Source organism: Sciurus carolinensis, chromosome 2, assembly GCF_902686445.1.
Source record: "Sciurus carolinensis chromosome 2, mSciCar1.2, whole genome shotgun sequence".
NCBI classification, from domain to species: domain Eukaryota; kingdom Metazoa; phylum Chordata; class Mammalia; order Rodentia; family Sciuridae; genus Sciurus; species Sciurus carolinensis.
In genome coordinates this window covers 88,558,158-88,577,011 of record NC_062214.1, presented here as the reverse complement: position 1 = coordinate 88,577,011, position 18,854 = coordinate 88,558,158, and the positions used below count along the sequence as shown (strand labels likewise).

General features: G+C 44.4%; 2 protein-coding genes and 1 pseudogene across 9 annotated transcripts in view; 2 read left to right on the top strand and 1 right to left on the bottom strand.

The window, feature by feature from the left end:
* The window catches only part of Zwilch (zwilch kinetochore protein), a 33,608-nt gene extending 31,189 nt beyond the window's left edge, over positions 1 to 2,419 (top strand). For 5 of the 6 annotated variants that reach the window (XR_007106144.1, XM_047533896.1, XM_047533887.1 and 2 more), the window contains one exon: positions 486 to 2,419. The gene's annotated coding sequence lies outside the window, so the exon portion shown is untranslated. The remainder of the gene's footprint in view (positions 1 to 485) is intronic. The other variant, XR_007106141.1, reaches the window with a different exon arrangement.
* On the bottom strand, positions 626 to 16,633 carry Lctl (lactase like). 3 transcript variants are annotated; one of them, XM_047533928.1, is made up of 13 exons: positions 16,519 to 16,633; positions 15,950 to 16,113; positions 15,399 to 15,486; positions 15,013 to 15,122; positions 12,841 to 12,969; positions 12,655 to 12,750; positions 10,351 to 10,405; positions 10,103 to 10,264; positions 5,726 to 6,000; positions 4,223 to 4,349; positions 3,847 to 4,046; positions 2,688 to 2,751; positions 626 to 741 (listed from the first exon to the last, which is right to left on the bottom strand). In XM_047533928.1, the coding sequence occupies exons 1-13, from the start codon at positions 16,631 to 16,633 to the stop codon at positions 626 to 628; spliced, it is 1,701 nt and encodes a 566-aa protein (XP_047389884.1). The 3 variants fall into 3 exon arrangements, with proteins under 3 accessions (XP_047389884.1, XP_047389892.1, XP_047389899.1); XM_047533936.1 differs by lacking the exons at positions 2,688 to 2,751; positions 3,847 to 4,046; positions 15,013 to 15,122; ... (1 more) ...; positions 15,950 to 16,113; positions 16,519 to 16,633 and having other exon boundaries at positions 12,841 to 12,930; XM_047533943.1 differs by lacking the exons at positions 2,688 to 2,751; positions 3,847 to 4,046; positions 12,655 to 12,750; ... (2 more) ...; positions 15,950 to 16,113; positions 16,519 to 16,633 and having other exon boundaries at positions 12,841 to 12,930.
* On the top strand, positions 4,863 to 5,356 carry LOC124970545 (tetratricopeptide repeat protein 9C-like; annotated as a pseudogene).
* Positions 16,634 to 18,854: the final 2,221 nt, after the last annotated feature.

The following is an 18,854-nucleotide window of genomic DNA, read 5'->3' as shown; positions in this document are numbered from 1 at the left end:
ACCTTAATTTTTAAAAAATATACCTTGTTATTTAACAGTTAAGTAAATGTTTCTTTTAATATATTTTTTATATTCTGTAACATTTCTTTGGAGTATCTTATTGGCTAAAATAATTGAACCTAGTATAAGAAATTTATCTCCATTAAGTGTATGTGCTCATACATTTACCGGGTGCCCACCTAATGCTTTTTCCTGGTTGGATAATAGATCTACAACCTAAAAGGATCACTGTGTAGAGTGGTGCCATCCATTACATAGGACCATGCCGAGATGGTAGACATTTGTACATTGAAGTAATATTTCTAGACAAATTTAAAAATGAAAAAAATCAAGTCACAAAACTGTACACTATGATCTTTTTGTAAAACAAAAGTATGTGCATAATATATAGCAAACTATTAATGCTGACTTTGGGGGGAGGTGAGATTATAGGTAATTTTTATTTTATTTATGCTCATTTTTATTTTCTAATTCTTAAATTCCAGCATAAACCAAAAAGAGTGAGGGAAAAGGTAAATCACAGGTCCAGAAAACAGACATGAACATAAACTTTCAAAGCAGAAAAAAGAGGACCATCCTGAAGATTCTCTGTGAAATATGAAGCTCCAAAATTGGTGATCTTGTCTCAGCTCTGGCTCTTGAGAAGTAGCATTAGTAGCAGGGCAGCGATGAGTGTGCAGAGGGTGCAGACTGTGGGGACCACAATCTCCGAGACCATGTGCATGTGACTGAGCAAAGGCTCTGAAACGGTACAGAGAACAACCAACCACCATGTGAGCTGCACCCTAAATCCATATTGGAAAAACTTGATAAATGACATCAAATTTTCTAATTCTCATTTTCTAGAAAAGGAAACTTAGTAAATTAAATGTTATTTAAAAATTAGGGGGTTAGAGATGTGGCTCAGTGGTAGGGTACTTGTGTAGCATGCATAAGGCCCTGGGTTTAATCCCCAGCACCACACATACAAAAAAGTTACATGATAGTCTGTAAAATATTTCAGAAAATACGGGAATGCTTAAATTTGATTCTTCTACAAATTTAAAAATGAAAAAAGTCACAAAACTGTACACTATGATCTTTTTGTAAAACAAAAGTATGTACATAATATATAGCAAACTATTAATGCTGACTTTGGGGGGAGATGAGATTATAGGTAATTTTTATTTTATTTATGCTCATTTTTATTTTCTAATTCTTAAATTCCAGCATAAACCAAAAAGAGTAGGGGAAAATGTAAATCACAGGTCCAGAAGATAGACATGAACATAAACTTTCAAAGCTGAAAAAAGAGGACCATCCTGAAGATTCTCTGTGAAATACGAAGCTCCAAAATTATTATACTGTAATAAAGTATAAATGTGTCATTATTTAATGCTTACCATGTATTTCTCAAGATTATTACAGCCATATTTCACAGTTCTCAATTTTTTACTGGCGGGACTTGTGAAAGAAAAATCCTGGGGATACCCTTTCCAACCTTTCAAGGAAGTTATTATGTATCTTAAGAGGTATGGGAATTTCTATGTTAAAATATCTTATGCTGATTCTTGCATAGTTTGATCTTCAAGAGTTAAATGATAAACCTGTTTCCTGTGCTTTAATGTAGTAGTGGACATTTCTGTAATACCCTCTTTTAAGTTGTATGCTGGGCATTCTAATTACTAAGATAAATAAAGCACAAGCCCTGTTCTTATAGAGGTCATAGGCTTCTAAGTAAATTCTGTGTTATGAATACATTGTTTTAGTTTAGTAGAGTATACATAATTAGCATTGTCTTGTTATTTAGATATGGGGAGGTTGGTACATAGTGGTATACTGGCTCTTTAAAATGTGGGATTGGAAGAGTTTGCTTTAGTACTTTCTACTTTGAATACCACATTAAAGATAAGCTTATTGCTGGGCATAGTGGCACACACAAGTTACTGTAATCCAGCAACTTGGGGGGCTGAGGCAGGAGTAGCACAATTAAGTGAGACCCTGTCTCAAAATAAAAAAATAAAAAAGGCTGGGGAGGTAGCTCAGTGGTAAAGCACTGCTGTGTTTAATCCCCAGTATGGGGAGAAAAAAATGAGTTTACTAAAACAAAGTATATTTCTCTGATTGCCTTATGGAGAAAAATAAAATTCAAAGAGGTGATGTGTGTTGGTATTTTTTGATATATAGTTACATGTTGGTTATTTTACAGTTCTGATCCTTTCAGATACCATATTTCATAAGAAATGATGCCTTCTGTGAAGGTGACCCAGTTGTAATCATTGCTGTATCCCCAGGTCTTAAAATAACTCATAGTTAATAGTGAATGATTAATAATTTCCTAAATGAGTGAATATAAGAGCTAGAGTATTCTTGACCTTTTCTTCATTCCCTTTGGTATAATGGTTAACTTTTCCCTTCCTTCTATAAACACGTAACGAAAATGATAGGTATATAAAATTACAGTGTGGTTCAGAAAGAATAAAATTTCAGTGGTTGAAACATTACTCTTTAATGGTAGGTTTTTTTTATTTATAATGCTTCTAAAATAGAAATTTGACATTGCTTCAAAGTAAAGAAATCCATTTTTAATCATAAGTGGTTTTGGAAGGTTAACTTCAGGTAGATCTACATTTTGAGATTTTGGTAATGTCATTATATGTGTAACTATATAATTTAATTATCAAAGAAAAGAATTAAAATATACTCACCTGCAGCAAGTAACTGGTTGTTTATAGAGCAAGTTTCCAAGGCTTCAAGGTGCCAACTTTCTACCTGAAAAAAAATTCCACTTGGTAAGTAATGTCTTAGACTAACTTTTTTCTGTTTGAAATTATTTGCAGAATAAATGTGGGGTAAAAATATTTTAAAAATCCACTTGTAGTTTAAATTAGTTAATATCTATTGTACATCTATGTGCATCATAGACAGGAAATCAAAGAATAGATTATTTTTAAGGAGTATATAATCTAGTGCTTTTTTTTCCTTTCCTTTTTCTTTTTTATTTCTTTTTATTTGTTTGTTTGTTTGTTTGTTTGTTTGGTACTGGGAATTGAACCCAAAGGCACTCTGTCACTGAGTTACATCCCTAGTCCCTAGTTCTTTTTAATTTTTAGTTTGAGGCAGGGTCTCACTAAGTTACTAAGGCTGACCTTGAACTCACAATCCTCCTGTCTCAGCCTCCCCCCAAGTAGCTGGGATTACAGGCATGCACTACCCTGCCCAGAGTCTCTTTTTAATAATATAAAACTAGAAAATGCCTTGTAGCTGTCAGTCACAATCTCCATTTTTAGTCCCACTGGGCTCATCTTCAAAGAATTTTTAATTATCATTTATGTTCCCTGCAAATAAGTGCATCAACATAGAATAGAGAGCTACTGGGAAAAAACTGTAGCTTATTGAAAATATTTGGTAGGTTTTAAAAGATTATAAAGTTTGATTATCTTTTAATCTCATTTTGGAGCCAGTATGTTTATAAGGCTCTCATATTTGATGGGAAAAGAAATGAAAATAATGTGGCCATTATACATTTACTTCACTGTTTTTACATATGTTGAAGGTACATGGTGTTTATTTGCATTAAGATACAACATTTAAATAGAAGTCTTCACTGACTTTACCTATTCCTATTAGAGCATATGGAACGCATGTATAACCTCTAATCATGTCCTTAATGCTTTGTGTTATGAATTGAATTTTGAGGCGTGCTTCCTCTGTTCTGAGCAAGAGAGCAAAGAGATGGTGGGGAGGAAGAAAAGACAGAGCCATGCTGCATACCCCTGTCCTCTTTGGAAGAAAGAGGGGAGGTTCTTGCCAAACTGCACCCCAGTGGTTAGCTTGTCTAAACCCAGAACAAATAATTAATCTTACCTCTCTTGGACTGGGAAACCCATTGGCAGTAATAATCTTCTTGTAATATTGAACTGAAGCCTTAGGATATCGAGGCTTATTTCTGACATTAAACTCAACATAGTAGAATCCATATCTATCTGCGTATCCTTTATCCCATTCAAACTTATCCAACAGAGACCAGGAAGTATATGCTTTTATATTAGCACCATCTTTTATAGCTGCAAAGACATTGTATTCCACTTTTAATGTATTTCATTTACTTAAAAAATTATATTGTGAAGATAATATTAAAATGTTTTCATGAGATTTAGAGACAAGTTAATCATGTATGTTACCAAATTTTGCTTAAGGTGCATAGAAAGATATGTGAAGACATTGTTGGTTTGTATCTCACCTTTTAGCATTTCATTTATATATCCTTTAAGATAGTGAATTCTCCACTCATCACATAATTGGGTACAGTGTTCTTTTTGAGATGCTCCATTTTCTGTCACATATATGGGAGGATCACCATATTGAGTCTGCAAGTGAGTCAGAGTAACATATCTTAAAAATTCTGACTTACATTCTGACTTACAGGTAGATTTCTGGATGTGATGCTATTATAGCAACACGTATTGAAAGTTACCAGAGTCTAATCAAGTATGTCTTAGCATGTACTAAGTATCATTTAACACGTTTATTTAGAGATGAGTGTAGACAAGAGGCACATTTATGTAAAAGAATATATTTCTCAATAGGCATTGTTCTTGTTCTTCCTACATGTTCCATTTCAGGTGAGAAGGGCAATCAAACACCTAAATGTGGGATAAGAATTTTTAGCTAAAATTATATACGTTCAAAAAAGCCTGCAGAGAGGTGGTGTGTGTGTGAGTAGAAACAAGCAAAGCTTCCCTCCCAGGTGCTGTCCTAGAGAAGAGTAACTGTCTGCTTTCCTAAGTTGACTACCAGAATCAATTGTTTTGATCTCAAGCCCAGAGCTTCAGTGCTCTTTCATTTCCCAATTCCACAAGAGCAGTGAGCGACCAAGAGTTATGGAGAGGCGCCTGCAGGAGGCTCAGCTGTACAAGGAGGAAGGGAACCAGCGCTATTGGGAAGTGAAGTACTATGATGCAGTGAGTAGGTACCATCGAGCTCTGCTTCAGCTGCGGGGTCTGAATCCAAGTCTTCCATCCCCAATACCTAATCTAGGACCTCAGGTTCCGGCTCTCACACCTGCACACCACCCAGACAGACTGCTACAACAATCTAGCTGCCTGTCTCCTTCAGATGGAGCCAGTGAACTATAAGTGAGTGAGAGAATACAGTCAGAAAGGCCTGGAACAACAGCCTGATAATGCAAAGGCCCTTGTATGGGGCCAGGTAGGTTTCTTCTGTCTGCAGTCTATGACCAGATGGCATTACCTCCTGGCTGCTGCCAATAGGCAGCCTAAAGATGCTAATGTCCAGAGATACCTCCAGCTAATGCAATCAGAACTCAGCAGCTACCATAGGAAAGAAGCAACTGTACCTGGGCATGTTTGGTTAACAAAGAAGAATGATGCTCCTTCACTTGAACTTAGGTGAACCATTAAAGACCCATCAAGGGGAAACCTGAGCCTGAGCAAGAGAAATTAACCATATACCTCTGACCCAGGTGGATTTCTGTTTTGTTTCCAATTCTGCACACACTCTTTGCTGCTTAGACTATCTGTCTTTTTTTTTTTTTCTATCCATTGTATATTTGTATAACTTTCAATATGTTATTGTTGGCAAAATTATATATGTTCAAGTGGTTATTTATAGAAGGCATTGATCTGCAAGGCCTATATTTAGTAGCCTATGAAGTATGGGTAACTGGATTTATTAACTTTCACAGGTAGGTCTAAAAGTCCTGTATAGAGCTTAATATAAGCACCTGAGCAAAGTTGAGGAGCCTCCTAAATCCCCATGGCACTGAATAGAGCCAGTTGGACCCCAGATCTGGCCAGTTTGGGTCAACAAGTTCTACTAAGTCACGGTCATTCTGGTAGCTGGGCCCCTGGCGGGAGGGGTAGTTCCTTTCAGTGATGTATCTCGTAGTAAAATGACCTAATCCAAGGAAGTCAGATGTGCCTTTAATGTAGCTCTTCTCCTGCAGGGAGAACACTGGTAACCTGGACATGTCCAGGCCTTGCTCTGCACTCTTTCTTCCTGTTGAGAGAAAACAAAATTTAACAAAGTCTTGCATTCTCACAATCATTTTATTTTTATGTACCACAATGATGCTGGCATGTTGACATAAAAGCTGGACTTCAGGATTCGTCTGCATGGAAAAATATAACCTTTGCCTTCCAATCTGGAATCTTAACATCTGAATACTATCCAAAGGAATGTAAAGTTTTTATTGCCTAAAAGGAATAGTTTCATGGATTACTTAGTAAGTGGTATGTGGACAACTGGGTAGCCACCTGGAAAAATGTAGAGTTGGACTCCTGTATTTTTCCTTACATCAAAAATTGGTAACTTTGACCTCTGGAAGGCCAGTGGTGGTATGGAGTGGACATGGACGTGTTCACATGTTGCAGTTTGTAGTATGAACTGTGACAACCTCTGCATTGGGCAATTTTATCCTACTTTCAGGATTGTAAACATCTATGTTCTTTCACTAGGCAGACCCAAAACTCCTATATTTTACTCACACATGTAAAAAGGATGTATGTACAAGAATCTTCATTATAGATTGAGTAGCAAAAGATTGGAAATAACTGGGGGGACTCAGTGGTGGAGTGTTTGCCTGACATGCACAAGATTTCATGCCTGGCACCACAAAAAAAGCGGGGAAGGAGAGAGAGAGGGAAAACAAATTAAAATGAAATATCCATCAGTACAACATTATGCAGCCATCAAATGAATGAGGCAGCACTTTATATATTAACATGAAAAGATTGGCAATAGATATGTTTAAGTGACAAAAAGATGCACAGTGTTGCTTGTACTAGTAACTACATACATTGGATAAACAGCAGTGATGTGGCTCACACAGGCCCAGTCCATCTCTGGAAGTGTACTTCCTTCTGGGAGGATGAAGGAGGATGGAGGGAGGCTTGATTTTCACTTTGTATTTGTGTGTGTGTGCTTGGCAAAAAATATAAAACATGTCCTGTAACCTTTGCAAAATTCTTAAAAATACATGAATAAAGAAAAGCAACATTTCCAAAGAGGCTATTGGTTTAGATTAAATGAATGAAAAGTTTGTATCATTAAATACCTTTAATATATCAGCGTTACTTTATTACTTTCAGTTATATTTAGTAACATGAAAAAAACTACGAGGTGGTGTACCTATCCTAATATTTTAGCTACTTGCTACATGTGTCTATTAAAATATGGTTAGATTCAGTCACTAACAAATGATTTTTATTTTACTCAAGTTCAAACAGGCATCTGCAGCTGTAGGCATGTCCTTCATAGATGGAGAACACATCCATCGTCACAGAGCTCTGTCAGACTGCACTGGTCTAGAGTTATTTTTTTACTTTTGTTCATGTTTATTAAGTTATTAAGGTGATTCTTTTTTCTTTTTTCTCTTATTTTTGGTGGGGAGGGGTGCTGAGTTTAATCCAGGGCTTCATGCATGCCAGGCAAGACACTACCACTAAGCCACATCCTCAGCCCAACAAGAGGTGATTCTCAGAGGCCTGAAAGTAATTTTTTTTTCATTGCCAAATTATTATTTTTTTATTGTAAACAAATGGGATATATGTTGTTTCTCTACATGGCGTAAAGGCATACCATTTGTGTAATCATAAATTTACATAGGGTAATGCTGTTTGATTCATTCTGTTATTTTTTCCCTTCCCCCCCACCCCTCCCACCCCTCTTTTCCCTCTATACAGTCCTTCCTTCCTCCATTCTTGCCCCCCTCCCTAACCATAACTCTAACCCCTCCCACCCCCCATTATGTGTCATCATCCACTTATTAGCGATATCATTCGTCCTTTGGTTTTTTGAGATTGGCTTATCTCACTTAGCATGATATTCTCCAATTTCATCCATTTGCCTGCAAATGCCATAATTTTATCATTCTTTATGGCTGAGTAATATTCCATTGTATATATATATACCACAGTTTCTTTATCCATTCATCAATTGAAGGACATCTAGGTTGGTTCCACAATCTGGCTATTGTGAACTGAGCAGCTATGAACATTGATGTGGCTGTATCTCTGTAATATGCTGATTTTAAGTCCTTTGGGTATAGGCCGAGGAGTGGGATAGCTGGGTCAAATGGTGGTTCCATTCCAAGTTTTCTAAGGAGTCTCCACACTGCTTTCCAGAGTGGCTGCACTAGTTTGCAGCCCCACCAGCAATGTATGAGTGTACCTTTCTCCCCACATCCTCGCCAACACCTGTTGTTGCTTGTATTCTTGATAATCGCCATTCTAATTGGGGTGAGATGGAATCTTAGGGTGGTTTTGATTTGCATTTCTCTTATTACTAGAGATGTTGAAAATTTGAAAGTAATTTTTAAACAAGATTTCAGGTATAATGCTAAAAAAAATATTAACTGCCTACAGGGTTCTTCTGTCCACATTGTACAAAGGAAAAGTCCAGCCCTGTTCCCACTTGAATCGTTATAAAATTGAAATTGGTGGGGTTTGGAATTATTGACCTTAAACCCAAACACTGCTCTATAACAATCTACTTGGCTTTTTAGTGCAATGCTCTTGGAGCACCCACAGTGGCCTCTCAGGGTCCTGAGAGAGCAAATGCACAGTGTGAGTGATAGAGTGTGCCTGCAGGGACACGGGCACTGGCCATGAGGGCTTTTTTCCTTGAAATAAATCTCAAGAGTTTGAGTGTATGTATATAAAGTATCACAGCACTAGTTATTGACAAAAGATTTTCAAGTTATTTTGTCTAATTTCTTCATTTTCCAGGGTGAGATAATAAATTCCCTACTTTTCAAGCCATTTTTAGCTGGAATTGACTGTTATGTGGGCAGTTAAAGTTTCCAAATTGAGTACTGGGGATGTAGAGCACGTGCTTACCATGCACAAGGCCTTGGTTTCTATCCCCAGCACCACACAAAAAGAAAAGCTTCCAAACTGATAAAGCTCTGTAAGCTCTACTTATCTGCATTTGCTTCCCTGACCTTTTGGAAACCAGAGCTTTGAAAGTATTTCTCAAGCAGCACAAAGAACCAACAGTGGAACCTATACCTGCCGACTGGATCTTTGAGGACCCTCACCTACCAGTGAAGTTGCCATGGAGTGGGGCAGGCAGAGGAGACAGGACAGCATAACGGCAGAGGCAGCCCAAAGAACTGACATGGTTTTTTCCTTTGTTCTGAATTCCTCAATTCCAGGTCTGGGGATTTATGTGAAGTTCCCCCATTCTACCCTGCTACTTTCCAGCCCTCAAATAGTTACAACTTTGGGGCCTGGGTTATCCTTTGAGTGCCTTGTCCAAGTCCAGGCTCTCTTTTATTCCCTGCTTTCTACTCATTTCACTTGGGCTCAATAACCATTGCTGTAGTTCCTGCGGTTTGCATGTGACTTGGTGCCAACAACACGGGTGGAACTAGAGATCCTTAGGTAAGATAAACCGGGCACAGAAAGATGAATACTGCATGATCTCACTCAAATGTTGTGTATAAAAAACTCACAGAAGTTGAGAGTAAATGATGGTTACCAAAGGCTGGTGGAGGATGGGATGAGGTTGGGTAGGGAGAGGTTGCTCAAGGGGTACTTTTGCAGTTGAATAGGAGTAAGAAGTTCTGGGGTACTCTCGCACAGTAGGATGACTATAGACAACAATAAGGTACTTTTATCTCACCCGCCCCAGTACTGGGGATTGAAACCAGGAACTCTATACCACTGAGTTAAATCCCCAGCCCTTTTTATTTTGAGATAGGACCTCACTAAGTTGCCCAGGCAGACCTTGAACTTGTGATCCTTCTGCCGCAGCCTCCCAAATCACTAGGATGACAGGTGTGCACCACCCAGGACATCCTATATTTTTCAAAAAGCTAGAAAGGAGTTTGTAAGTTTTCACCATAAGTGTTTGTTTTTGTTTTTTTGAGAAGCCAGGGATCTAAGCCAGGGCCTTGTGCATGCTAGGTAAGTGCTCTACCACTGGGCTACATCCCCAGCCCTAGAAATGATAGGTGTTTGAGGCAGTAGATATAATTTAACCTGATTTATACATTGCACAATATATACACATATTTGAACATCACATGCTACCTAATATGTATAATATTTGTTATCAGTTAAGAAAAATAAAAATATGAAAACATGACTTAACTCACCAATTTGGTCTTTCATGACTTCAGGGTAGTCACCAGCATAAATGGGGTTGGCAAACCAGCCCAGGCAGAATTGTAAGTATCTCTCAGCAGCCTCTACATCCTTGGGGTTACTGATGTCCACGGGTTCCCCCCAATCACAATTCAGTGAAATCCCCACCAGACCTTAAAAGAAAAGGTGGGTAGTAAGTAGGCATGACATAGCTCCTCTCAGCACCTGTGTTTGAGCATATGTGTGGGTTCCAGCTCACCTTGCTGCTTGCTGCGCCACTTCTTCCTGTAAGAATGCCAGGCGTGGGCATGGGCCTGAAAGGAGCAGGAATTCACCATGGGTGCCTGACTCATCTATTTCTTCTCCCCTTTCAATCTGGGGTGGCCTTTCTGTCCTTCTGAACTCCAAAAATCCAGTTGAAGACCTACTATTTTTCTAAATCTAGCCCTGATTATCCCAATCCACAGTCTCCTTCTGACCTCCAGAGGCATTTAATTTCTTTGTAGAGAAAAATTGGTCTAAATATGGCATAAACCACTTTGTGTTGTCATTTATTGTTTCTTAGGATTTTTGCTCAAGTTCCTTGTTTTGTTCCCGTTTGTCTATTACAACCAGGCTGTACAGGTGCTCTGCAATTAGGAAAATGCCACAGGGAACAATCAGGAAATGGAACCTGAAATGTGCATCCAGCTTTCTCTCCATATTGTCTACCAATGACCCTGTGATCTGCTATAAAGTCTATTTCAAGGGCTAGTTCAGCGTCTAAGAGAGAAGAAAGGTTATATGGAAGAGTGGTTCTTAAATTCTGGACCAAGAGCTTCAGCATCCCCTGGAAATTTGATAGAAATGCAAATTCCTGGGCCCTCACCCAGACTTACTGAAGTAGAAGATCTAGGAGTGGGGCCCAGCAAACTGTTTTATTAAGGCTTCCAGGTGATTCCAACCTGGAAGTTTGAGGAGCACTGACTTAAAGAACTGAATATCTCAAGGTTACAAAGTTGGGGACGTTTCCTGTTACTCCCAGAGAACCATTATTTATCAGTCTTCTTTCCCTATATTTCGCCAGCCAGCAATAACTAACTAGAAAGCAGTGAACCATAGAATTGTCCAATGACATGGCTCATCTCAAAAACAATATTAGAATCACTTCTATTCAGCTATCTTTATAGATAAGAAGGCCTGACGAGTGATCTCCTTGTTTGTTATCAAAGATGTCTTCAGAGCCCTTTAAATATTCAGTGTAAGAAATCAAACCAAGTGTGATTCTGATTTCTTATGAGTCAAGAAAGAATGAGAGAGTACCCTTCCCGACTTTGAGAATCTGATGTGTCACACAGTGGTTCCTTGCCTTCCAGCTTGAACAAATTGTCTACTGTTATGGTTTGGATATGAAGTGACCCCCCCAAAAAAAAATTAATGTTAGGTAATGAAGCAATGTTCAGAGGTGAAATGACTAGGTTACAAGACTAACCATCAGGATTCATTCATCTGGTGCATTAGTAACGGTAGGTAGGGAAGGTATGCTAGGGGATTTTATCTTGTCCCTCTGGCTTGTTGCTCTGGTCTCCTCTCCCCTCTTCCCCCACCCCTCCTGCTGTCATGTGCTGAGCAGCTTTCCTCTGCCACTGCTCTTCCACCATGATGTTTGCCTCACCTCAGGCCCAGAGCGATGGATTGGCTGACCACAAACTGAGACCTCTGAAACCAGGAGCCCAAATAAGTTTTTCTTCTCTAAATCGTTCTTGTCAGGTATTTTGTCACAGTGACAAAAAGCTGACTAACACACCTACCTCCTTCAAAGTGTCCATCGGGCCTATCTTATCACTCCTTGAATCCCTTTTCCCCCGGGCGTCATCGCCTGTATTTGAAGCCATGTCCATGTGACCTATTTCCTCACCCACCTTCTTGCAGCTTTCCTGTAGCTTGTAACACATAGCTAGTTATCTTCTCTGAATGTCTTCTCCATTTTCTTGCCGAGACCACTGCCTGGCTGCCCTAAAGATCATGAGCCATATTTTTCCCTTGTACCCCACATACCTTTGGGCCCAGAAGAGGACTGGTATTTGCCTTGCTCTTTTCAAATGCTTCCAAACTATGTCCTTCCTCCTCCAAAACCCCCATGTTCTTCGAAGTCCATGCTATTAAACAACAGATGCTAACCTTTCTTACTGTTGTCCTTCACAGTTTCCAGTTACTTCTTCTCACTCACTGAAGATTTTAGCTCTTAGCTCACTATCACACACCCCTTTCCTCCCATCACCATTCCTCACAAAGTTTGAACCTAAAGGTAACAAATTTCCACATGTAGGTGCTTCACCCAGTTGGCTAGATCTTAAACTCTTAGCAGCACCTTTTATAGCACCTCAAGTCATAGCAGAGTGCTAGATGACAGGACACACTCTCCACAAGTCCTTACAGAATGGGAGGTGCTGTGGTATACTGAGGTGGAAGCCTAGCAGCAAAGGATCAGGTTCAGGCTCAGACCCTGGGGCAGGCTGGCCTGGCACTGGGAGTCATCCCTCCACCTGGAACCCAGACTTCACCCCAGAAAGACCCACCTCACCTTAATTATGTGGTGTGCTGCCTTGTACATGCCAGTGCCATGGAGCTTCAGGCCTGGTGCATGGCGTCCCGTCTCATAGCCTTTTTCGACCATTGCCTACGGGGACAGCAAGTAGGGACCACAGGACCTGTGAGAAGTGGCAGGGAGCACTCCAGTCTTCCCACCTCGGAGAAGGGCCCTTCTTACCCGAGGATCACTGAAAGTGATCCAGTGCTTCACCCGGTCCCCAAAGACCTCAAAACACAGATCAGCATAGTCACTGAAGTAGCTGGTCATGCTAATGTTCTGCCACCCGCCATATTTGACCTGGAGCAGCTGCCAAGGGAGAGAGAAGTCATTACCCTTAGGGATACTTCTGGAGCCAATTGGCTAAATGGTAAGAGAAACACGGGTGACTGGAGCACAGAGGATTAGAGAGCCTTGTTCAGGGGAGAGGTGAGCAAAGATGCAGGGCGGTGGGCCCGAAGCCTTGACTACAGTGGTGGTAAGGAGTCATCTAACAATTTCAGTGTGGAGGGAAGGGGCTGGGAATGCAGCTCAGTGGTAGAGCACCTACTCAGTGTGTGCAACGGGGTCTGGGTTCAATTCCCAGAACCTTTTTTAAAAAAATGTGGAGTTAATAATTTAAGCCATCTAACATACAAACAAGAGGCAAGGGGCAGAGAAAGTGAGACTTTCATGCTTTGAAGGAACCTGACAGATTGGATATTTAAAGAAAGTGCCCAGGGAGAGGTCTGATACTGAAAAAAAGCATCTGGAATATAAATTGTGAGGAAATGAGATCTGGCTCCAGACATGCAGGCTCCGATGAGGATTTTGAAGGCTGCATAGAAGTCAGAGACCTCCCAAGAGTCTATGTTCAGGTGGGGTCTGCTTTCTTCAACAGGGAGCCCGGTCCCAGCTGAAGGCATCTGCTCCTGCAGTAGGCTTTCCTAAGATTTGTCCTGTTGTGATTACTTAGAGATCTCTGGTGGGCTTGAGGGGAAGCTCAAGGGGCAGGTTAATGAAAGCAATTGATTGAGGAAGGAGCTGGAAATGGTTTCCATTTTTCTCCCTCAAGCCTGCTCTATCCCCTCCCCTACAGTCCTAGCTAGGAGACTTCTGGTAGCTCCCTACCCCATGGAATAAGCCCCAATTGCCAATCACCTTAGCTCTCTGAAGTAGAGGCCTTTCAGGTCTCGCCCAAGCCACTCCTCCAACCTCTGACCTTCCCTCCTCTACCAGCTCCTCCAGCTGTAACCCAGTCACTGCCAGTGCCCCACCCCCACACCGTGCAGCCTCCAGCCAGAACACCCTCTCCTCCCACCTCCTGCTCAAACCCTTCTTCCCAGCACATCCCTGAAGCGGTGCTGCTAAAGCACGTCAAGACTTCACACTTTGCTAGGAGCAGCGGTCATATATATAGGGGATGTGGTCCGGGCTTAAATGAGAAGAAAAGCCTTTAAAAACTTGTTAAATTGGGCTGGGGTTGTGGCTCAGTGATAGAGCACTTGCCTCGCACATGTGAGGCACTGGGTTCGATCCTCAGCTCCACATAAAAATTATATTTCCTTGTTAAATACCCCATGCTACCAAACCTGAATGAAAAAATATTTCTTGTACTGGAGGTGTAGCTCAGTGGTGAAGCATTTGTCTAGCAGATGAGGTCTTAGATTCAATCCTCAGCATCACAAAAAAGGGGGGGAAAAGTTTCTTTTTAGCTTTTTTAATTTTTTATTTTTTTCATGCCAAATGTTTTGGAAAACACTGGAATCCACACTCTTCACTTATCATAAGCTTCGGCTAAAGCAGTGGGTCCTCCTGGCCATGTGAGTGAGGGCTATGGTTTGAATGTTTTTGTTCCCTGGAATTCATACTGAAACTTGGTTCCCAGGTCTACAGTATTAAGATGGGTGCTCTTTGGGAGGTGACTGGATCGTAAGGGCTCCCTCCTCCTGCGTGGGATTGGGTGCCCTCATAAAAGAACTTAAAGGAAGGAGGTCATCCCTTTTACCCTTCCACCTTCTGCCATGTGAGGACACAGTCTTCTCCCTCCAAAGGATGTATCATTCGGCCACCATCTCGGAAGCAGAGACCAGATCCTCACCTCACTGAATCCGTGGGCACCTTGATCTTGGACTTCCTAGCCTCCAGAACTGAGAAACAACTCTATTCTTTATCAGTTACCTTGTCTGTGGTATTCTGTCCCAGAGGCACAAATGGACTAAGACCAAGAGAGATTTCTTCACTCAATCCTACAGTCCTAAGCCAGAGTCCAGACCCCAGGCTCTGTTCCACCTTGGCCACCCCGGCTCTGCCAAGCACACTCCTCTCCTCCCTGCTGAACTGAACCCCCTCTGAACCTGCACCAGCCCTCACCTGTGGCAGATCCCAGTGGTGCAAGGTCACAATGGGGGTGATGTTGCTCTTCAGAAGGGCATCAATTAAATCGCTGTAGAATCTGATTCCTTTCTGGTTCACCTGCTCGGCTGTAGGTGGAATAAAAGAGGACTCTACAAGGAAGGCCCTGGCCTTGCCTCCTACAGCATAGCATTGCAGACCCTGTGACTCTTCCCAGGCCTGAAGGCACCTGAGCTCAGAGGGGTGCTTTAGAAATGCCTGGGAGCCAGTGACCCACATGACCTGTGAGACTGCCGCAGTCACAGCCAGGCTCCTGGGCTGGTTTCCTTTCCCAGGACTTTGTGATGTCCCTGCACAGCCAGTGTAGCTGCACTTGGGCTGGGGAGCGGACTGCCGTAGCTCACCTCGGATGCCTGTGGGCAGGAGCCGGGGCCAAGACAGGGAGAATCGGTAGTGGTTGACGTTCAGCTCCCTCAGCAGAGCGATGTCCTCCTGAGCAGATGGGGTGTGGATGGGTACAGGGCTGGGTCACCTGGAGCCCAGGTGGGGATCAAGGGGTAGGTAAGGGGTCATGGAGCCCTGGGGCCAATGCCCATTCCTGTCTGTAGCTCTGAGTGTGCCTTCTCGTACAGTAGGGGAGAGGCCACCTGCCCCCTCTCCATGCTGGGGTGGCCGAGAGTCAAGTGAAGTGCGGGGTCTGAGGGCATTCTGGGAAGTCCGTCAGGTGACGCTAATGCCCTTGGGTGATGGATTCCCCAAGAAGCCAGTGCAAGAGGAAAGCGAGTGCCGAGGAAGAGCTAGCTCATCCCCTCCACCGGAGGCAAGTTCACAGGCAGGGTCAGGTTCCGGTGGCTTTGGACTGGAGGCCCTGGACCAGGGCATCAGCCCTCAAGCCCCCATCACCTGGTTGGAGGCCCTGATTCAGTGAGGGCCGTGTGCACACGCCCCGACTCACCTGGACCTTGTAGTAGCCATCACAGGCTGTGTCTGCGGTCTCATCCCCGAGCACCTTCCCCTTCCCGCTGTGTGTGAAGGCGTCCCAGATGCTGGGCCCTTTCCCGTCCTGGTCCCAGGCCCCCTCAGTCTGGTAGGCAGAACTGCCCACACCCCAGGAGAAGCCTGTAGGTGGAGACCCCTGCTGGGCCCTGGGCCACCCAGTGCCTCACCTGGAGCCAGGACATCCTGCCTCTGGCCTCAGGGCAGGATCCCTCCCATGGCCCCATCCCTGTCTCCCTGAGAGCAAGAGTGTGTGGGGCAGTGGGAGGAAGGAATAATAATTAAAAACATTTTTTTGCACAATTTGAGCTCTGATTAGCATTTATTATCTGTATTTTAGTAATTTAAAAAAAAATCTTTTAGGAACTTTCCTTTCAGAATAATCACATGGAGGTGTTTCTCATCCTAACCATCAGGAGTAAAAACACCAGTCTCCTCTGCAAGTTACCTGAGGTGGGCAGGCCAAACAGACAGATGGACAGATGGACAGTCAGAGGACAGAATGGCAGAGGAGTGGAGTAGACATACCAGGTGGGAAGGTTCCATAGTAGAAGGAGGCCTCTTCTGGGAAGCCATTCCTGGCCCCCAGACTGGACACCAGCAGTAGCACCCAACAGAGAGTGACAACCTGAACTAGCTTCATGGCACCCGGCCCTCCTCCATACCTGGAAAAAGCACCTGTGGGGCCCATTCAGCCAGGCTGGGGCAAAGGCCAGCAGGGAAGAGGATAGAAGGAGGTGGGGTGCTTTGTCTGGACCCACCAGCAGAGGCTGAGCTGGGCGCTGGGCACCACTCAGTGTTAAACTGAGCAGGAGACAACGCTGGGCTTGGGGAGCTCTGGGTCTGATGGGCAAAGCCCAAACCAGCCCCCTCCCTATGCTGGCTCCCTGGAGCATGGGGAGACCCAGCCCATACTCCATGAGTGGCCCCTATCTGATGGGGAACCACCTCTGCCTAGGGGAAGCTTTGGGCTGGGAGGTGGTCAACCCCCAGTCCCTACAGCCCTATATACTGTGGCATGCGCACAGACACCCTCCCTGGCTGGGGGTCATCTCCCCAGGACCTTCAGACCTGTCAGGGACCTTCAGTCCCTCCCACTCTGATGCCAGTGCAGCCTGCTTACCCAGGATTGTCCTTGGTTCCCGATACCCCAGAGACAGCTGCTGATAGCCAGAGCTCCCTCCGACTAACCCCTGGGCCTGCGCTGCCCCTGAGAGCAGAGCCCACAGTGCAGAAGGCTCTGGTTGGGGGTGTGGCCTATGGTCTGACCCCCTACAAAGAATTTCAATAGCCCCAGGGGGAGGGGACAACAGGAGTGCTGAGCTGGCCTGAGTCAGCAGCGGCCTTGGCCCTGGGCCCTGGGCCCCGGGCATCCAGCTGGCCCCTTCCAGGGTAGAGGGGCAACGAGATTGGGATGGCACTCAGTCTTCCTGACCCTTCCAGGACCACCTTCCATTACCCACTTTAGCACACCTTTGTCCTGTACATCCTGGGTTGGGGCGTGGGGTGGGACCAGCACCTTGTTACCTGTGTCTGTCTCCCTGCTGCCACAGAAAGTCCCTGCAGAAGTAAAGGTGAGTCTTCCACTTCAGCCTCCTCCCTTTGGACCTGTCATCCATTCCTTCACTCACTCATCCAACCAGGGGCCTGCCAGGACATGGTCAGCAGGAGGCAGTGGCCACCACCAGGGCTTCCTTCCCTGCAGTGCCTCTCGGTCATGTCCTCCCTCTCCTGCAGCAGCCTGGCTCCATTTCCAGCCTCCCTGCCTCAGCTGTGTCCCCACTGTGACTCTCTCACCTGGGCAGGTCTCACCCCTGTGTGGGATAAATTCCTTCTACTCATCCTCCCATGTGGACGGTAGCACCTCCCCCAGGAAGCCTCCCCGGACCCACTCACCTGGGCCATGTTGGCCACTCCTGTGCTTCCCTATCAGTGGGCTAAGTGCTGGTCTGTCCCTGTTCCCTCCTTTAGGTTCCTGGGAGGCAGGGGCGTGCCTGCCTGGGCCACCTGATGCTCCTCACGGCTGGTGCTCCATCTTGCGAGATGAATCTAAATAATACAAGAATCATTCTAAAAACAGCTGCTCCTCCCCAAAGCCAGGCAGGCGATGAGAAGCAGCTTCATCTTGTGGGTTGGGGTCCTTCCTGGACCTGACCACCAACCAGCCTCGAGGTGGCCCACTCTGAGGTTGTTCCAGCACAGAGCCCATTTTGAGGCGGAGGAACTAGAAAGCGAGCTTCTCCATCACCGCCCGCCTGAGCTCCAGCGCCACCGCCCTGGCGACTGGCCCGAGCTGTGCCAAGGTGTGTGCTCCGGCCCCAGGGCAGGAGCAAAGCCTGTAGTGAGGGGACTGAGGTCTCTCCCCAGTTTAGAGGTTCCCCAGGCAGCTTCATGCAGGGATGCTTCTCAGAGTGGGTGCCAGGGCGGGGTCCCCGAGCAAAACCAGGTGACTGGACAGGGGGATGATCAGTGGGGATAGATCCCGTTAGATTTCCTACCCATGCCGCCACCACCCCCCCCCCCCCCAACACACATGTGCTTCCCTCCACAAACATTTCCAGCAGCTTCGGGCCTACCGGGCAAGGGAGGCAGGGAGAGGGGGTGGTTCTGAACATTGCACAGGGTGATGGGGCAGAAATGGAAGGTGGACAGCACACTGGGAAGCTCAGGGGGAGGGGGCTGGCATCACAAGGAACTGGAAGCATGTGGAGGGGGTCACCATGGTGATGGACATGGTGATCACAAGCAGCAGCTCCAGGTGTTTGGTTGGCATCTTCTCTCCTCTTGCTTCTATTGTGTAGTGCCATGTCCTCAGGGTCCTCTTGTGAGTGACTAAGGCCCAAGCATGCCATCTGCAGTGAGGC